Source organism: Rana temporaria, chromosome 2 (genome assembly GCF_905171775.1).
Source record: "Rana temporaria chromosome 2, aRanTem1.1, whole genome shotgun sequence".
Taxonomy (NCBI): domain Eukaryota; kingdom Metazoa; phylum Chordata; class Amphibia; order Anura; family Ranidae; genus Rana; species Rana temporaria.
The window spans coordinates 133,385,016-133,403,979 of record NC_053490.1 but is presented as its reverse complement, the minus strand read 5'-3'; the positions used below and the strand labels follow the sequence as shown (position 1 = coordinate 133,403,979).

The window sequence follows — 18,964 nt, the reverse complement described above, 5'->3', positions numbered from 1 at the left end:
CTGCATGCACACAGATGCATGTCAAAATTTGACAGCTTCCACTTACATAAACTGTCTGTGCACAGCTTAGGGCAGATGCAAATGCCAAAAGAAATGCCTCCTGCACGCAGTATGGGTGCCAGTGCCCATCTGAATGAGGCCTTAGATTTGTGTTGTTATAAGTGACTGGTAACTCTGCAAACTACAGGATTTGTGCACAAAATATTCTTTCAACACACAACATAACATTTCTAAAAGACAATACTTCTGTTCTTATTCTCTAATCAAATAATGTGTTACAGATTCTGGCCTCCCCCAATGTCAGCCCTGAACTTAATGCTCTTACTTTTAAGTCTGCTGACCACCCTCCTAGACCTCCTACCCCAGAAAAAAATGAATTTAATCTGGAGTCTGCTGTGGACAATGAAGACCCCTCTGCAGGAGAGCTGAGACAGAGATTGCAACACACAAACAGGCAAGTACCCTTTTCTTTATATTGATGAAGCTAGGGAAACTAAATGGGGCATGGAGGACTTCAGATATGGAATAAGATTAACCAAACTGAATTTATTCATTCTTAATAAAATATAACATATAAATTGTATATAATGGCCCGGATTCACATACATCGGCGCATATTTATGCGGGCGTAGCGTATCTAATATACGCTACGCCGACGCAGCGCACAGAGACAAGTACTGGATTCACAAAGCACTTGCTCCCACTTACTCTTAAAGATACGCTCGGTTTCCTCGGCGTAAGCCAGCGTAGGTGGAAGTGGGCGTGAGCCATGCTAATGAGGCGTGACCCCATGCAAATGATGGGGCAAGCGCCATAGAAGTACTTAAAATGAAAAATCCCGTGGCAGCATCCCTGTGCGCATGCTCAGAATCATGTCGGAACTTCTCCCTAAGATACGACGGATCACTGCCTACGACGTGAACGTAACCTACGCCCAGCCCTATTCACGTACTACGTAAACTACGACGGCTGTGTTCCCTGGTCCATACCTTAGCATAAGTTGCGCCTCATATATGGGGAATAACTTTACGCCGGACGTACGACTTACACAAACCGCGTATATAACGCGCCGGGCGCAAGTACGTTCGTGAATCAGCGTATCTCCCTCATTTGCATATGTGCATAGAAAATCAATGGGAGCGGCAAATGCACCCAGCGTAAATATGCGCCCACGATATGACGGCGTAGGCAAGTTACGTCGGTCATAGGAAGCCTATTTTTAGGCGTATCTCAGATTGTGGGCACGGTGCACAGATACAACGGCGCATAGTTACACTTACGCGGCGCATCTCGAGATACGTTGGCGTAAGTGCTGTGTGAATCCGGGCCAATATCTTTAGTGGAGAGTTTTACATTTCAAGGTCACAGCATCTCTGCCTAAGGCACCTGTTATGCCCTGAAGTGGGCTACACCCATTTCAAAATAAGCCCTGCTCCTCTTAAATTTGGCAAAAACTACTTTAGGAATATCCAGAGAATTTGTGGGTAATCTTCAATGGAGGATTGGAGCTTGGTGTCCATACTTGACTGATAACATTAGTAATATAGGCCCAGATTCTCAAAGGAGATACGATGGCGTCTTAATATAAGAGTAGCGTCATGTCACAACTGAGTATAAAAAAGAAGAGAGGAGACTCTGGGGTAGATTCACAAAGGAGATACGACGGCGTATCTCCAGATACGCCGTCGTATCTCTGAGTCTGGCCGGTCGTATTTATGCGCCTGATTCATAGAATCAGTTGCGCATAGATTTCTATTAGATCCGACCGGCGTAAGTCTCTTACGCCGTCGGATCTTAACTGCATATTTACGCTGGCCGCTAGGGGCATGTACGCTGATTTACGCCTAGAAATATGTAAATCAGCTAGATACGCAAATTCATGAACGTACGCCCGGCCGACGCAGTACAGATACGCCTTTTACGTTAGGCTTTTCCCAGCGTAAAGTTACCCCTGCTATGAGGCGTACCAATGTTAAGTATGGACGTCGTTCCTGCGTCGAATTTTGAACATTTTACGTTGTTTGCGTAAGTCGTTCGCGAATAGGGCTGGGCGTCATTTACGTTCACGTTGAAAGCATTGGCTTCTTGTGGGTTAATTTGGAGCATGCGCACTGGGATACTTTCACGGACGGCGCATGCACCGTTCGTAAAAAGCGTCATTTACGTGGGGTCACAGTAAATTTACATAACACACGCCCACATCTACCACATTTGAATTAGGCGGGCTTACGCCGGCCTATTTACGCTACGCCGCCGCAACTTTAGTTTGAGAATACGGCACTTGCCTGTCAAAGTTGCAGAGGCGTAACGTAAATAGGATACGTTACGCCCGCACAAAGATACGCCATTCTACGAGAATCTGGGCCATACTGTCAGGGTCGCTTTGCACTGCCTGTTTTTGTATGATCATGGATTATTCTGCTCAGAGAGAAGAATGATCCCCTCTAGCATGTACTAAAAGAAAGGAAAAGTAAAAGTTTGGTGCGATAGGTAGTGCAATGATCATAACTAGGGCAGTTCTTATAGATGTTGAAGAGAGATTTTTTTTCTGTCTATAATCAGTGAAGTTATCTTTCTTGTACAGTGAAGTATTCCTAGACCTTGGGTTATAGGCTCATACTTTCAAGTGATTGGACACTGGCAAAACTTTTAAGGACATGCTCCCTGCTTGCCTTCCCCATACGCCTACTCCGTTCCATGAGGAGTCAGTTTTTTGCTAGGAAAGGCCTGTGATGGCCCTCTTCTTCCTGTATGGAGAAATCACTATTAGCTCATCTAGTTTCCCATTTTTTATTTCTTCAGATTTTTCAATCATCTCCTTCACGCCCTTTAAATACCACAAATAAAATCAGTTCCTCCGGGTTAGTGGAACCTATCTAAAACTTTGGGAGCCGTTCCTGGAGCCCACACCGTAGGGATGGCCTGTAATGTTGCTTTAGAAACTGGATCCTGCACTTTGTGCCACACATGTAGTCAACCCCAGGGTGATATACAGGTCCAGAGGTCCCTGTGGAACCCATACCCTGAAGACACTTTTGGGGGTATGTCCCTTGTAATGGGCAAAGCCTGGGCTCTATATACAGTCCAGCATTGTGGACAGGTAAGACAGGGTCACCGTGTATCTCTGACTGTTATTGTAAACACCTTGGCTATTTTTGGAATGTATTTGACTTTCGGAGTGTAAACTTTCCAAACTTGGCACTAAAACTCAACCATTCAGAGTTTAGTCTCAGGTAGATGACCAGATGTTGCATCACACCACTGGTTGCACACTTTACTGCCACTTCCGTCTAGAGTCCTTATAAGGTTCTCAGGTGTTTCGTCCTACCCTTTTGCCACAAGGACCTTGCTACTTGACAATGTACACCTGGGTTGCTGCATACTCCTTTCATACACACATACCCAATATTCTGCACCTTACTTTGTGTATACCTCACAGGGGAATACCGGGCGAAATTCAGCTACGGCAAAACCTCAACCTGCATCCCTTGTATTGGAGCAGGAAAAGATTTTAGCACCGGTCTCCCCATCCAATTCTAGTTCAATTTCAGGCACACAGCAAGCAGTCTACATGACAAACGCAGAATGACTTTAATACAGCCATCTGTGTCTAGGGCTACAAAAGCCAAGCCCCTTCTCCAGCTCCTATAGAGGCAGCATTATAGGAGGCTGTGGAAGAATTTTGTTTCCCACACTCTCTTACTCCCTAAGAGCCGGTTCACACAGGGGCGGCACGACTTCGGGGGCGACTCGGCCAGGCGACCTGAAGACGACTTTCAAGGCGACTTGCAAAATGACTTCTGTATAGAAGTCAATGCAAATCGCCCCGAGTCGCCCCCGAAGTCGTACAAGAACCTTTTTTCTAAGTCGGAGCGACTTGCGTCGCTCCTATTAGAACGGTTCCATTCACTAGAATGGGACGCGACTTGTCAGGCGGCTGCGTCGCCTGAGGAGTCGCCCCAGTGTGAACCGGCTCTGAGTGGGAGCTTCACGCAACATGCTTGCTAATGTGGATAAGTTTATGCTGCAATGCACAAAAGCCTCAGCATTGTAGAACTTGATTCTCCTTCGTAACACCAGGCCCCTTTAGGTCCTGCCATCTCAGTCTTACAATCATCTCACTGTACCTATTGAAGATGTTCCTTCTTTTTAAATATTCTGCAGATATAGATTTTTTTAGATGCTCCTAAAGGCTCTCTTTACTCTTGCAAGCCCAGCCCCGCAAACGGCTCTCTCTGCAATTTCAGTATGTCTAACTGCAGCAAATTGGACTAGGGCAATGAACAAGCAAGATCATCAGGATTGTGCTTTAGTGGAGCAACTACCGCAGTTACCTTCTGCTTTGATTTTGTTTTTAGTGTGAATGCCCTGTACCTGGCCAATCCTTTTGGAAGCTGGAATTCTACACTTGTTTTGTGTCCCATGCCAAGTGACTGCCTGTTACATGCTGCACACAGGAGGTTGGCACAGGTGGCATTCTCTGTATGAATGCAAAGTGTTCTCTGGTTGGACAAGGTGAAGAGGGACAATGACATTACACTCTCCTCCTAATCCAATAAGAGAACTCTTTGCATTCATTAAGACAATGCAAAACATTATTTGAATGGCACCGGCGTCCAGCAGCTGACTAACCTCATGTGTTCAGACTGCAGCAGGGTATCTGCTTGGCACGGGACCTGGAAGCAAGTGAAGATCACTGGAGTAGCAGTGTCTGTTTTAGTGAGTTTTCAGCTTCCAGGAGTATTGGCCGGGTATGTGTATCGTTGCATTGGTTCAAGCTGGAATTCTCCTGTAACAGTAGGAAAGTTCTTCCTTTCTTATCGCTGGAAACTGATCAACTACAACAGATGCCAGTCTTCCATGCTAGGGAGGAGTGTTCTAGTCCCTCACAGTCCAGGGAACATGGACACCTGTGAAAGCCAATTCCCCCTCCCCCATCAACATCCTGGTGCTCAGAGCAATGAAAATGGCTCGGCATTGCTGGACCTCCCTTTTGCTAGGACACCCAATTTGGGGTGCAGTCAGACAATGCCACAACCATGGCCTAAGTGGGCACCCTTGTAGGAAGCAAGCATGATAATCTCAGGAAAAGAGACTCACGCTCCAGCAATCTTTGCAGTCCATATCCCAGGAGTGAACAACAGGAAAGCAGATTACCTCAGCCACCACCTGGATCATAGGCAATGACCCTTCACCCCCATCTTCAACCTGGTATGTCAACAACAAACTACTTCTGTTTGTGGCCAGGAACATGTACACTTTAGCGCTGGCATTGGATACCTTGATAATCTCCTGGTCTAAATTCTGGTTATTGTGTCCCTCCCCCCAGTGTGAATTCTGTCTCATCTGCTCCACAAGATGGGGTAAGAGAAGTCGGTAATTCTCATTGCATAAAACTGTCCCAGAAGAACCTGGTACACAGACACCCTCGGACTACTAGGAGACAACCCCTGGCCTCTCCCCAACTGGCCAGACCTGCTTTCCCAGTGCCCTGCTTCTCACTGTCTGGCTTTAACGGCATGACTGTTGAATTTGTCACATTTCGTATGCCCGAGCCTGAGATAATGAGGGTGGCCTCTTGCACAGTTCCTATCTGAGGACCCCTGTAAGTTGGGACAGGGTCTGCAAGGGTGATAGAAGGGCACAAGTACCAGGGTGCAGACACCTAAGACTGGATCTATGGGAGTGCTGGTATCAGCTGCTTGACATGGATTTCAGTAGAAGAATAACTGATAAACTACCAACATGAAAACAATTTACAAGACTGATTATTGTAATCTTTTCCCACAGTGATCCAGAGCCAACAGCTTCTAATGTAGGTCAGCTGCATGTGACCGTGTATTACCCAGCAAAGGAGGGAAAGCTTTTGGCAGTGATGCACAGCTGCAGGTAAGAAACATCTGCTTGTCGTAACTAAATATATCTATGCCAAGCAAATTACTATAATACTTTTTTATATTTACGGTAACCCTGATTGTATTGTTTTGCTGAGACAGTTAATAGTGTGCACTTTGAAAAGGATTTTCTACCAGCTTCAGCTGTACATAACTTTTGTTCTTATTTCTCTTGCTGGATTGCTTGTGACATAATAGTCTTCATTTGCTGATGATTTTTGGCCATAATCTGGTCTAATTCTATAATGACATTTCCCATATCTTAGGTAAAGAAAAGGCTGAGGTCAGAGGTTATATTTGCAAAATTGCTTGCTGTCCCTGTATATACAAAGAGCAAAGGGATTTCAAGTTTGATCTACAAAGGCATATTTTTGAAAAGACTACTTACTGATCAGTCACTAAACTCAATGAAGAAATGGTTCATTGTGTAGTTTACACCATAGAGAGCTATTTGTGATATTAGTAGTGCAGCTAAAGTATTGTGTAGCTCTTGCCTTAAAGCTCAACTCCGGACTTGCCAGGCCCTCTTCCCCTTTGTTCCCCATCTCTATTGGAGCACCCCTGCAGCCTTAACAAAATCAGCGACTGTATTTAGCTTTTTTTTGGTTTAGTACAGTGACATCACAGATCTTCCTCCCCCTCATCTTCCTCTGGAGGTGTGTGGATTTTAAATGCTGTAGAGAGCAGGACCATTAAATGATGTGGTGTGGCTCTCTGTAGCATTCTCTTGTTAAGTCAAGGGCAGGGGACAGAGCCTGGACCCCTGGGCCCACACAAAGCAAATTGAATGATACTGGATGTCATTCAACCTGTAAGAAGACGGGCGCTGAATCAGTGAGCAGTTAAGTCTGCAGGGGACAGCACCAAAGAGAAGGTGTATATAACAGCCTGCGTTGCTTTTTTTTTTTTTTTTTTTTAGCAGCTGCTTGAGGATCCAGTTATTTTTTTTTTTTTTTGTATGTATTAAACAGATATGACAAAACACATTTAATTGTATATTTAACACAGCAGATGGTAGCAAATAGCAGAAGTTCATTGTTGGTGTTTACATACACTTTAAATATAATGCTTCAAAAACAAACAAACATTTTCATCACTTCAAGAACTAACTGCAATGCCTGCTTTCCTTACCCACTTCTTTCACAGCAATATTATAATTTAAGATATTGTTTATTGGATTTATAAACAATACAAAGGGCATTTGTGGTACTGTGAAACAAAAAAGAAGTATATTAAACTGATCATAGGATACACATACAATTTGAAAAGATAAAGGTGGGCATCTTACCAAAGAAAACAATGCATTGTATAGAGTAGAACCTAGTATAACAGGACATCCCCTCAAGAGTCTCTTTATTGTGTCCAAAAAGAAGTACCCACTAAGCCGGGTACACACAATTTGTGTTTTATTTTTCGTTTAACCCCAAGGGTTAAACAAAAAAAACCTGTCAGCTCTGGTCGGAGCCGCTGTACTAACCATGCGAGGTTAGTACAGCGATCCCCCTGCTGAGCTGTTGTGTTCTGCCAGGGGGGTGGCCCCCCTGCCAGAACACTCTGGATAGCGCTCTCTGCCATTGGCTGAGAGCACTGATCAGCAGTCTGACTATGCTGGGTTTTCCAGCATGCACATCCGACATAAGCCAGACAGCTTCTGTTGAACAGACCAACATACACACGGGCGAATGTCAGGCGTTTTAAGAAAAAATTTAACCAGCAAATGTCTCCTGACATTCCACCCGGCTTTAGGGGAACAAATAAGAAGGGAAAAGCCGGAGATAAAGAGGGGAAGGATGGGGGGCACAGCAGGAGTACTAAAACTGGCCATAGATGTTTTTTTTTTTATCAGCCAGCCAACTGATCAAAAAAAGAAAAGGAACAGATTCGCCCATCCACACATTTATGCCGCATACACACGGTCGGAATTTCCGACAAGAAAAGTTCAATGTGAGCTTTCTCATCAGAAATTCCGACCATGTGTAGGCTCCATCGGAATTTTCCTGTCGGAATTTCCGAGAAGAAAAATTTGAGAGCTCGTTCTCAAATTTTCCGACCAAAAAAATGTCAATCGGAAATTCCGATCGTCTGTACCAATTCCGATGTGCAATATTCCTACGCATGCTCGGAAACAATTCGACACATGCTCGGAAGCATTGAACCCAATTTTCTCGCCTCGTCGTAGTGTTGTACGTCACTGCGTTCTTAAGATTTGAAAGTTCAGAGAACTTTTGTGTGACCGTGTGTATGCAAGCCAAGCTTGAGCGGAATTCCGTCGGAAAAAGCATCCAAGGTTTTTCCGACGGAAATTCCGATCGTGTGTACGCGGCATTAGGGTAAATGAAGGAATCCTCCTTGCTGTGATATTGTATTCTGAAAGCAGAGGAGTCCTCCTCTGTCAGAATTAGGGGTGCAACGGATCACAGTTGATCCGTGATCCGAACGGGTCACCCCCTTCGGATCGGATCACACTGTGATCCGCGGATTGCCACGGCTCCGGAGCTAGGCCGAAGCCGCGGCCTTTCCTAATGTTACGGCGGCGGCTCCGGAGCTAGGCCGAAGCCGCAGCCTTTCCTAATGTTATGGCCGCGGCTTCGGCCTACCTCCGGAGCCGCGACCATAACGCTAGGAAAGGCCGCAGCTTCGGCCTAGCTCCGGAGCCGCCGCCGTAACATTAGGAAAGGCCGCGGCTTCGGCCTAGCTCCGGAGCCGCGGCCATCTTGGTACACCCGGCGGCGGCCCTCCTCTGTTTACACCCACAGAGGAGGAGCCCGCACTCGGACACACCGCTCGGGGAGTGCCTGTCGGTACTAGCTGAGGGGGGGTCACTGTACTGAGGGGTCACTGTACTGAGGAGGGGGGGTCACTGTACTGAGGAGGGGGGGTCACTGTAATGAGGAGGGGGGGTCACTGTACTGAGGGGGGGGTCACTGTACTGAGGGGGGGGGTCACTGTACTGAAGGGGGGTCACTGTACTGAAGGGGGGTCACTGTACTGAAGGGGGGTCACTGTACTGAGGAGGGGGGGTCACTGTACTGAGGGGGGTCACTGTACTGAGGAGGGGGTCACTGTACTGAGGAGGGGGGTCACTGTACTGAGGAGGGGGGTCACTGTACTGAGGAGGGGGGTCACTGCTGAGGAGGGGGGGTCACTGTACTGAGGAGGGGGAGTCACTGTACGGAAGGGGGGATCACTGTACGGAGGGGGGGATCACTGTACGGAGGGGGGGATCACTGTACAGAGGGGGGGGATCACTGTACAGAGGGGGGGTCACTGTGAGGAGGGGGGGATCACTGTGAGGATGGGGGGGTCACTGTACTGAGGAGGGGGTCACTGTACTGAGAGGAGGGGGGGTGTCTGCACTGAGGGGGTACTATAGTTGGTGGGGGGGGGGGATGTGGATATTACAGTGGGGGAGATTTTTTTTTTTTGCCGATCCGAAAAATGATCCAATCAGTGACTCCTGATCCGAGGAACGATCCGAACCGTGAGTTTTTTTGATCCGTTGCACCCCTAGTCAGAATACACTGATCAATGCTGCAGCTGATTGACTGCAAGCGCTGATTAAGCAAAAATATACCAATAATCATGTTCGATTCGATAAGATTGACTCCTCTCGAACAGGATTGGCCATAGATGAATCACAATTTGCCTGGTCCTTGCTGAACTAGTCGAATTTAAATCCATATATAGCCAACCATTGGTGCAAATGTTATCATAGCAGCACTAGAAGAGAAAAGTGTGACTTTCATGCCACTCATGTTGGGAACAGACAGTGCTGCAGAGAAGTGAGAAAACAGTGTGATCTCTGCTGGGTGTTATGAGACTTGTCAGCTGCTCATACAATTTAGTTTTTTTCAATCTGTAGCTCAGTCTCTCCTCTCTCCAGCTGCCCCTGCACCTCACTTTAAGTTCACACTTTTAATTTGACATATCCTAAGTTTACATAATACACTACAACAATAATTAAAGGTTTGTTTTATGTGCTTACCATTCTCATTATGCATGTATTAAAAAAGCTGCTGAACTTATGAATTCCAAAGTGTAATTGACCCTGTATTATACTACCCTATTTTTGTTAACCTCTTTTTTAGGAATTTGAATGTTGGTTCCAAGGAGCTCCCTGATCCTTACTTGTCTGTCCTATTGGTGCCTGATAAAAACCGGGCCACAAAGCGTAAAACTAGTGTGAAGAAAAGAACTGCAAATCCTGAGTTCAATGAGAAGTAAGTACATCCACAATATTGCCCATTATGACCCAACTAATGGTCCAATTCCCACTATACTTGGTGTAGTTTTTATATATAATGTAAGGGGATGGGCTCAACCGGTATTGGCAGTGGTGAACCATGCATGAAACAGGGACATCCAAGCAGGCTTATCTTAAACTTTAAAAGAGAAGTATGTTTGTTTGTTTTTTTTGCTATTTATACTTACCTCTGTGGATGGAGCATCAGGCTGATGCTGCAGCTGTCCTCCGGCGTCTCTGCACTGAGAACCGAGACACCAAACATCGCTAATGGCTCGGTTCTCACTCCCCCCCGAGCAGAGCCATAGTTATTCAGCATGGCTTCTGCTCTGCTTCTCAGCGCTCATTGGAGAGCTGAGCAGTGGAGGGGTGGGGAGAGGCTGTCTCAGCGGCTCGCTGAGACTGCCATCAATCAGGGCAGCTGGCGGATCCCGACGTGGAAGTCGTGATGACGAGCTGCCCCGACTGATGGCAGTGACATCAGCGGAGAGCGGATTTCAGACCGCTCTCTGCTGAAAACGGGTCACAGAAGTGCAAAACGAATTGCACTCCTGTGACCCAGAGCAAAAGACCAGCCTCAAAAGCTCAGGCTGGACTTCTCCTTTTAATTTAGAAAGGCAGCAAACAAACACAGCTTCAATGCAGGAGGGCCTTGTACAGCAGCTTGATGGCATAAAACGGGGGGAAAAATCGGCTCAGTCAGTTCTCAGCTATCAGGGTTCCCCCTAATGTGTTCCCCAAAACAATCACCTCTTTTTTACCTTTTTTAGTGTTCTGTAGGTACTCAGCCTTTTCACCCAGCAGCAGGCTCCCATGGCAAGAAGGAGTAGAGCTCCAAGCATTAATCAGCTTGCATATATAAACCCCAAAATACACACGATCAGACTTCAAACAAACTTTTCTGTGGATTTTTGTTAGAAGGGCGTTGGCCGTGAACTTGTATCGCATACATACGGCAGGACTTTTTAGGCAATAAACACAAACGTAGTGACGTTTCAACGTACCGATGACACTTCAAAAGAAGTCACCCTTTGGGCTCCTTCTGCTAATCTCGAGTTAGTAGAAGTTTGGTCAGTGTTGATTCGCGATTTTCATTTTCACTAGAACACAAATCCTTTGTAAATACGTTTTGTCATTTCTCTGTATCACCAGCAAAGCAGCTTCATTATTATCCCATTATTAAAAAAGAAGAGCATGTGCGCTGCATTTCGAGATTTCATAACTTGCCGCTTCACGAATGTGATATCTCCATTACGAACGCTAGTTTTACAAGACAGAACGCTTCCGGCTGGCCCTTGCTTCTGAGCATGCGTGTTTGTACTTCAGACTAAAGTCCGATGGACTTCTGTACACACGATAAGATTAGCCAACATAGGACTTTTGTTGCCGAAAAGTTTGTCCGTTTGCAGAGCGAACTTTTGTCCAATGAAAACCGAAAAAGTTTGTCCGATGGAGTGTACAGACGCTCAGATTTTTTTGAAAACCTGCTCATTTTGAAGTTTGTTGTCAAAAAGTCAGATCGTGTGACAGAAGTCCTGCTGGAAAAACTTCAAAGTACAAAACACCCCAAAAAAAAAAAAGATATCCAAAAACGAGAGGTGGGGGCGGGGTGAGTAACTTATATAGCGCTACAAATGCAAACTAAATTGCCTCAAGGCGCTGTAACCAATGTGGTCGTCCAGCCATGCTTCAGAATAGATGAGTCCTAAGTTTTTTTCTGAAGGCCCGATGATTTTCCTCCAACCGAATGTCTGCGGGTAGAGCGTTCCATAACTGAGGTCATTGGACAGCGAATCTTCGTTCTCCTTTCGTTTTGTAGAGAGATTTGGGGATGTGGAGGAGGTTCTGATTAGTTGATCGGAGGACCCGATTTGGGGTGTAGTGTTTTATTTTCTCACATAGGTATTGCGGCGCGTTTCCTTGCGTGCATTTGTGGGTGAGGCAGAGGGTCTTAAATGTCATCCGGTCCTTTACGGCTAGCCAGTGGAGGGTCCTCATGGCCGTGGAGATTGGTTCCCACGTTTTTTTACCCGCTACCAGTCTGGCTGCAGTGTTCTGGACAACTTGTAGACTAGCAATCTGGTATTTCGGTAGTCCTAGGTAGAGGGAGTTTGCGTAGTCGAGTCTGGAATTGATTAGTGTTCCAACTACTACTGCTGTGTCTTCTTTCAGGATGAAGGGGAGGAGTCTGTGCAGTGCGATCCGTTGACCACTGATCCTATTTGTGCGTCCATATTCATGTCTGAGTCAAAGATAACTCCAAGGCTTTTTACTTTAGTGCTAGGGGTGATGGTTTGTCCAAAGATGGTGGGAGCAACCCAAGTCGTCCTAGAATTTGTCTTCCGGTTTGCGTGGAGAAGGAGCAGTTCTGTTTTGGATCCATTGAGTTTGAGGGAGCTCTCTGTCATCCAATTATCTATCAATGTCAGCCATTTTTCCAATCCATGATATTGGTCTTTTTTTGTTGGTGATGCGGAGGTAAAAGTTGAGTATCGTCCGCGTAAGAGTGATAGAGCAGGTCTTGTTTGCTGACGATTGACAGCAGTGAGCGGAGGTAGATGTTGAAGAGCACTGGCGACAGGGGTGATCCTTGTGGGACTCCACATGTAACGGTGCAGGCTTCTGACGTGAAGGCTCCTAGTTTCACTGACTGAGATCGATTTTCCAGGAATGATGCGAACCATTTTTTTTTTTTCTTGTTCAGAATTTTTGGGAATTTTCCCATATAATGTATAGTAATATACACAGTGGAACCATTTTCATTAGAAATGAGCATGTAGTGCTTAAACACTTTCCAACAATTTTGAAAACAAGATTTAGGACTCGTTTACACTTGCTTAACGTTGGGTTCACATATGCTGCGGCCGCGGCTCACAGCAGGGGGGCAGGTGCGTCCCTGTTCACCAACTCAGGTCCGAATTTTTGCTTGAATTCGCACCTGAACCGTAAACCAAAAACTCACAGGACCCTTTCTAAATGCGGACCTTGGCTGCCCCGGAGGTGTGTGAACCGGCTCCATTGAGAGCAGAGAAAGTCGCATCCAATTCGCATATAAGTGAACCCAGCCTCAAAATGTGGCATTGTATAAAGCATTCTAAACGCCAGTCAAAGAACCTGTCACTAAATAAAATATTTGGATTACAGTCCTGTTCACACGTTGTGCTTGCTTTGCTTCATAAATTATACCCCATGTCGCTTTAGTGGCGTTTCAATGTGTTTTCCAAAGCCTCCAAAAAAATCTATGGCAAAGCTTGCTTATAGCACCTGCAGCTTTTATTCAGCTTTAGCTTTGTTTTGTTTTGGAGATATTGCAGGTATCAGATATCCACACACAAACAAGGATCTGCCAAGCTTCATAAAAGCTTCATAAAAGCATCATTGAAGCATCAAAAAAGGAATGTTGTTGAAGTCGAAGCAAGTGTAAATGAGCCCTTACAGGAGGGCTTAAAAGTCTTTGTCATTGTCCGTATTGTGCATGTATTGGTAGAGCAGGTAAATAATGTACTGAATCTATATTGTTGTGATTACAGATTAGAGTGGGAGATTCCAGTGGAGGAAGCCACAAGGAGGAAACTGGAGATATCTGTGAAAAATAATGTTTCCTTCATGTCCAGGGAAAAGGAGCTGATCGGAAAGGTAAAACTATTACAAAATCACCAAGCAGAATATTCCCGAATAAATGTTTGTAGAACTGAACCTTAAAGTCTTTATCACTTTTGCAGCCAAATTGCGATAACACCTACTTTATATTTGTTACATGTTCTCATTCATAAAGTAAAAATTGCTGCTCATCATTTTAAATGCTCGTTTCTGATAACTGTAGCGCTGAAAAATCCTACTTAGTTCTCATTGTTTATGAGAGGGATGGGGAGGTGTGTTTGCAATTATTAACCTTGTCTGTACTGTACTAGCAGATCTCATTATCAGTTGTAAATTTTATTTAAACACTCTCCTAACAACAAGATTTAGAAGCCATCCTTCTGCATTATATGATAATAAGAGGAAACTGAGTCTGTCCTAAGACTTTCATTTGAGGACAGACTTAAGCCTAGTACACATAGACTGAATGCCGGACGTCATCGGCCGGTTCAATAAAAAAAAAAAACGTTCGACTTTCGGCCCGTGTGTATGGCAGCTAGTCTGACAGAAGCTGGCCATTCAGGAGCTTCTGTCGGAAGAGCATGCTGGAAAACCAGCAGCCGACCAGCTCCCAATCTGAGTGTTTTGGCGGAGGAGGGGCGTCCTCCTGTCAGAACACTAACATCGGATTGTTAGCACATCAGCTCTGCCTAGAGCTGTCAGTTTTTTTTGTTCAACCCACCAGGTTTCAGGCTTAAGGCAGTCCATCAAAACCTGACAAAAAGACGGGTTTACCAGAAAGTTGTCCAATGTAATATAGTGAACACTTATAGATCACTCACCACATCAGGCATTGTTACCATAACCAAATCATATAATGCAAGAAAAAAAAATGGTATAGAACACCAGAAAAACACGGGGTTACTATTGGTAACAAATGGATCATACTAGAGTGTAATCAAAGAATATAATTTATCAATACCATCAAGATAAAAAGGCAAAATATAATGTTCCTTGCCAAAGTTAGTACTGCAGCTTCACAATAACACAGGCTTCCACATCAATACTACAGTGAGTACGTAGGGTGTGGATACCAAACAAACACTGACAAAAAACATGACAACATAGACACACAGGGAAAGCAAATGTCTGGACGCCATGAAGAAATACACAGGCAAGATGTCAAGTGAAATGGTGGCCTATATATCTGATGAAGGGCAGGGGAACCGGTAAGTCCTTCAAAACTTGGGAGCTTGTTAATGCATGATTTTGTAACAGTCCAAATAGTGATGATACAATTGCTGATAAACCTGAGGATAGGCCAATGTACAGTGCTGTGTGCTTGGGATCTTGCTGCCCCTGGGATGCCCTGGGGTGTACCTAGATAGTTATCCTTTCCATTTTTTGTCTATTCTACCGAATGGCTGACCGCTCGCCTGACTCATTCTCCATCCTCTCTTGGAATGTCAGGGGCCTGAACTCCAAGTTTAAACGTGCCACCCTCTTCCAGTACCTAAAAACCCGCTCGCCCCAGCTCATTCTGCTTCAGGAGACTCATCTTATGGGCAGCAAGATCCTAACTCTTAAAAAGCCATGGGTTCAACGGGCGATACATGCTACTTATTCTACTTATGCCAGGGGGGTGTCAATCCTTATTCACAAAAATTTCCCTTGTGTGATTGAGGAGGTCCGTACGGACCCCCTAGGTAAATATGTGATATTGGTCTTCACGCTTTGGGCTCAGAGATACATCATTGTTAACCTCTACATCCCCCCCCCCCCTTCTCACCTGCCTTACTGTACGAGGTGATGGATAAGATTACCCCGTTCTGTCCGGGGAGGGTTCTGATAATGGGGGACTTCAATTCTATACTGTCACATGATTTAGATAGGCCGGTGCCGCCTAAACATAGATCCCTAGACCTGCCTGCCTGGGCTCAGGCGGTGGGTCTGGAGGAGATCTGGAGATGGAAGCACCCAGGGGTGAGGGCTTATTCGTGCTTCTCGGCTTCTTACAAGACGGCGTCTCGGATAGATTTGGCCTTCTCCAACCCCGCACTGTTAGCGGATGTGTTGGGGGCGGGATATCTTCCTAGCGGGCTGTCGGATCATAATCCTTTGGTAGTAGAGCTCCGGTCTCCGACATCGCGCAGTGCTGCGCTTTGGCGGCTGGGAGCGCAGTGGGTCACTCACCCCGACATAGCTGAAACCTTACCCCCCCTACTCTCTGAGTTCTGGGTACATAACGCAGGAACTTCCTCCCCCGGGGTTGTCTGGGATGCCTTTAAGGCATACACTAGAGGGCAATACATCTCCTCCATAGCCAATGTCAAGAAACAACACTCGGCCCAGACTCGTGAACTAGAACGCATCGCCACTGACAGCACTGACAGATACAATTTGGACCCCACCCCGGATCACTTTGATCTTCTGATGGTGGCCCAAAGGGACATGCAGCTACATCTGGCAGAGGCAACGCGCCTGGAAATCCACAAGGGCAAGCAGCGGGCCTTTGAACAAGGGGACCGCAATGGTCGCCTGCTGGCTATGATGGCCCAACACGACCAACCCCTCACGACAATCTCGTCCCTTCAGACTCCTAAGGGGGGAACCGTATCCTCCCAACAAGATGTTCTCCAAACCTTTGGGGATTTCTATAAGACGTTATATTCCTCCAGTTTGCCCACAGACTTCCGACCTGAGTCCCTGAATGCTTTGATGGACCCGTTGGCACTAGGCTGGCTTTCGGACGGGGAGAGAGAGACTTTGGTTAAACCGATCACGGCCCTCGAGGTACAGAACGCCATTCAGTCCTTCCCGCCGGGGAAGGCGCCTGGCCCAGATGGACTCCCCCTAGACTTTTACAGGGCACATGTGGGCCTCTTGGCCCCCCTGTTGGCCCAGATATACACTTCCAGCCTGACAGACGGGAATCTCCCTTTGTCCATGTACCATGCACACTTGACACTGATATACAAACCTCCCAAGGACCCAACTCTATGTGCTTCGTACCGGCCCATTGCTCTCCTTAACACCGACTTTAAAATCCTGACTAAACTTCTCGCCCTTCGATTATATCCCATGCTGCCCACGGTAATAGACTCAGATCAGACGGGTTTCATGCCCCGGAGGTCCACGGATGTGAACCTCAGAAGGCTTTTCACCAACATACACACCCAACACCTAAACGTAGGAACGAGGACTGTGGCCTCGTTGGACGTCGAAAAGGCCTTCGACACGGTCGAATGGCCTTTTCTATGGGAAACGTTGCGAAGAATGGGATTCCCCTTACGGTTTATCGACTGGCTTCAGGTAATTTACAGGGCTCCCACCTCCTTGGTGCGTCTGAATGTGGGACTATCTGTCCCCTTCAGGCTTTACCGGGGAACGAGGCAGGGTTGCCCTCTCTCTCCAGCCCTTTTTGCCCTTGCCATTGAACCGGTGGCGGAGGCTCTCCGCACCTCACCACTTATTAGAGGACTTTGTGTGGGCTTGCTGGAGGAGAGGGTGGCCCTGTACGCGGACGATATGCTGCTATTCTTAAATGACGCGGGTCCCTCGCTGCGGGGTGCACTGACTGTGCTGGACGCGTTCGCCTTGGTCACTGGACTCAGGGTGAATTGGTCCAAGTCGCTGCTCTTCCCGATTGACCAAGCGGCCAGGTCTACCTCCCCACCTGATAATCCTCTCTGTTGGGTTGATTCATTCAAGTACCTAGGAGTACATGTTTCAGCCTTGGCCACAGACTTTATTTTACTAAATTTGACCCCAGTCCTCCTGGAGACTCAGTCGAGGATTAAGGCCTGGGAAAATCTCCCGCTATCTGTCTGGGGAAGGGTTAATCTCCTTAAAATGAAAATCGTCCCAAAGCTTACATACCTCTTCCTCCACTCCCCTCAGTGGGTGCCCAAGTCCTTCTTTTGCAAATTAAACCGAATTTTCTCCTCTTTCATTTGGGGCACCTCTCCGCCACGATACAAATTGGCAACGTTAATGAGGCCTCGGACGCAGGGGGGAATGGCATTCCCCGACTGCTACAAATACTTTCTGGCAACCCAGTTGGTGACCGCGGCCTGGTGGTTACGCCCGGACGGGACTAACACCTCCACCGCCCTGGAAGCCTCGGTGGTCGGCTCGCTGGAGGCCCTCCGGTTCTTGTTGTTCCGGGGCCCAGGCGCGCCGTACCCCCTGACACCTTCCATGCTTACCACGCTACGGGCATGGCGGACGGGGCTAGCTATTGAAAAGTGCAAACCCACCGAGGTTTCCCCCAATGCCCCTATCTGGCTGAACCCTACCTTAGACCACTTCTATAGACTTCCAGATCCTGTTGCGTGGTCGGGACGCGGCATCAAGTTGATGTCACACATTGTCTCGCAAAATGAGTTGATGCCCTTCGAGGAGCTCCGGTCCACATTTAATCTACCTCCACATTATGCTTTCAGACATCACCAACTGTCACATGCGTTTACAGCTCAATTTCCTCGGTCGACATGCATCGTGGCCCAGTCGGAGCTGGAGAGAACACTTAGGTTTGGTTGTGATGCGAAGCCCACTTCGCGCTTGTACTCCTACCTGACCTTTGTGTCTCTCCCTCCCCTAGACGGGCTGAGATCCAGGTGGCAGAGTGACATACCCACATTGGACACGGACGATTGGGATGACGTGTGGGACCTCCCCTTTAGCACCCTGGTCTCGGTTCGGGACAGACTAGTGCAATTTAAAATTGTGCATAGAGCATACTTCACCCCGCATAGACTTCATAAAATGAACCCTGCGCACTCCCCGGAGTGTTGGAGATGCAGCGCCTCCCCTGGCGACTTCTCTCACATCTTCTGGCAATGCCCTGTAGTGAAACAATATTGGGAGGAGGTGCTAACATTGGTTAACAAGGTTGCAGCAGTTCAACTGCCCCTGGCAATGGAGGTCTGCCTCCTGGGTATCGTTGAAAACATTGTTCCGTCCTCAGCTAAACGTACACTGATAAGCCTGCTACTTTTTTATGCACGTAAGAATATTGCTATGCACTGGAAGAAATCCACGCCCCCCTGCCTGATGCAGTGGAGACGTCTGGTCAATTCCAGCCTCCCCCTGTACAAAGATACATATTTCAACCGTGGATGTCCACAGAAGTATGATAAAGTTTGGCGAGCCTGGTTGGCTGAGTCGGAAACTGCTGGATGATTGTTCCATATAACCATCACGTCTATCATTTAACCTAGGTCCCACTGCTGATATGGATTAGTCT

The 18,964-nt window shown here is 46.8% G+C and overlaps 1 protein-coding gene across 3 annotated transcripts in view; it reads left to right on the top strand.

Moving 5' to 3' along the window:
* The window catches only part of ESYT1 (extended synaptotagmin 1), a 168,680-nt gene that overhangs the window by 143,249 nt on the left and 6,467 nt on the right, over positions 1 to 18,964 (top strand). For all 3 annotated transcript variants that reach the window (XM_040341095.1, XM_040341093.1, XM_040341096.1), the window contains exons 27-30: positions 282 to 454; positions 5,791 to 5,889; positions 9,983 to 10,114; positions 13,668 to 13,773. In XM_040341095.1, coding sequence (XP_040197029.1) covers positions 282 to 454; positions 5,791 to 5,889; positions 9,983 to 10,114; positions 13,668 to 13,773 — 510 coding nt within the window. The remainder of the gene's footprint in view (positions 1 to 281; positions 455 to 5,790; positions 5,890 to 9,982; positions 10,115 to 13,667; positions 13,774 to 18,964) is intronic.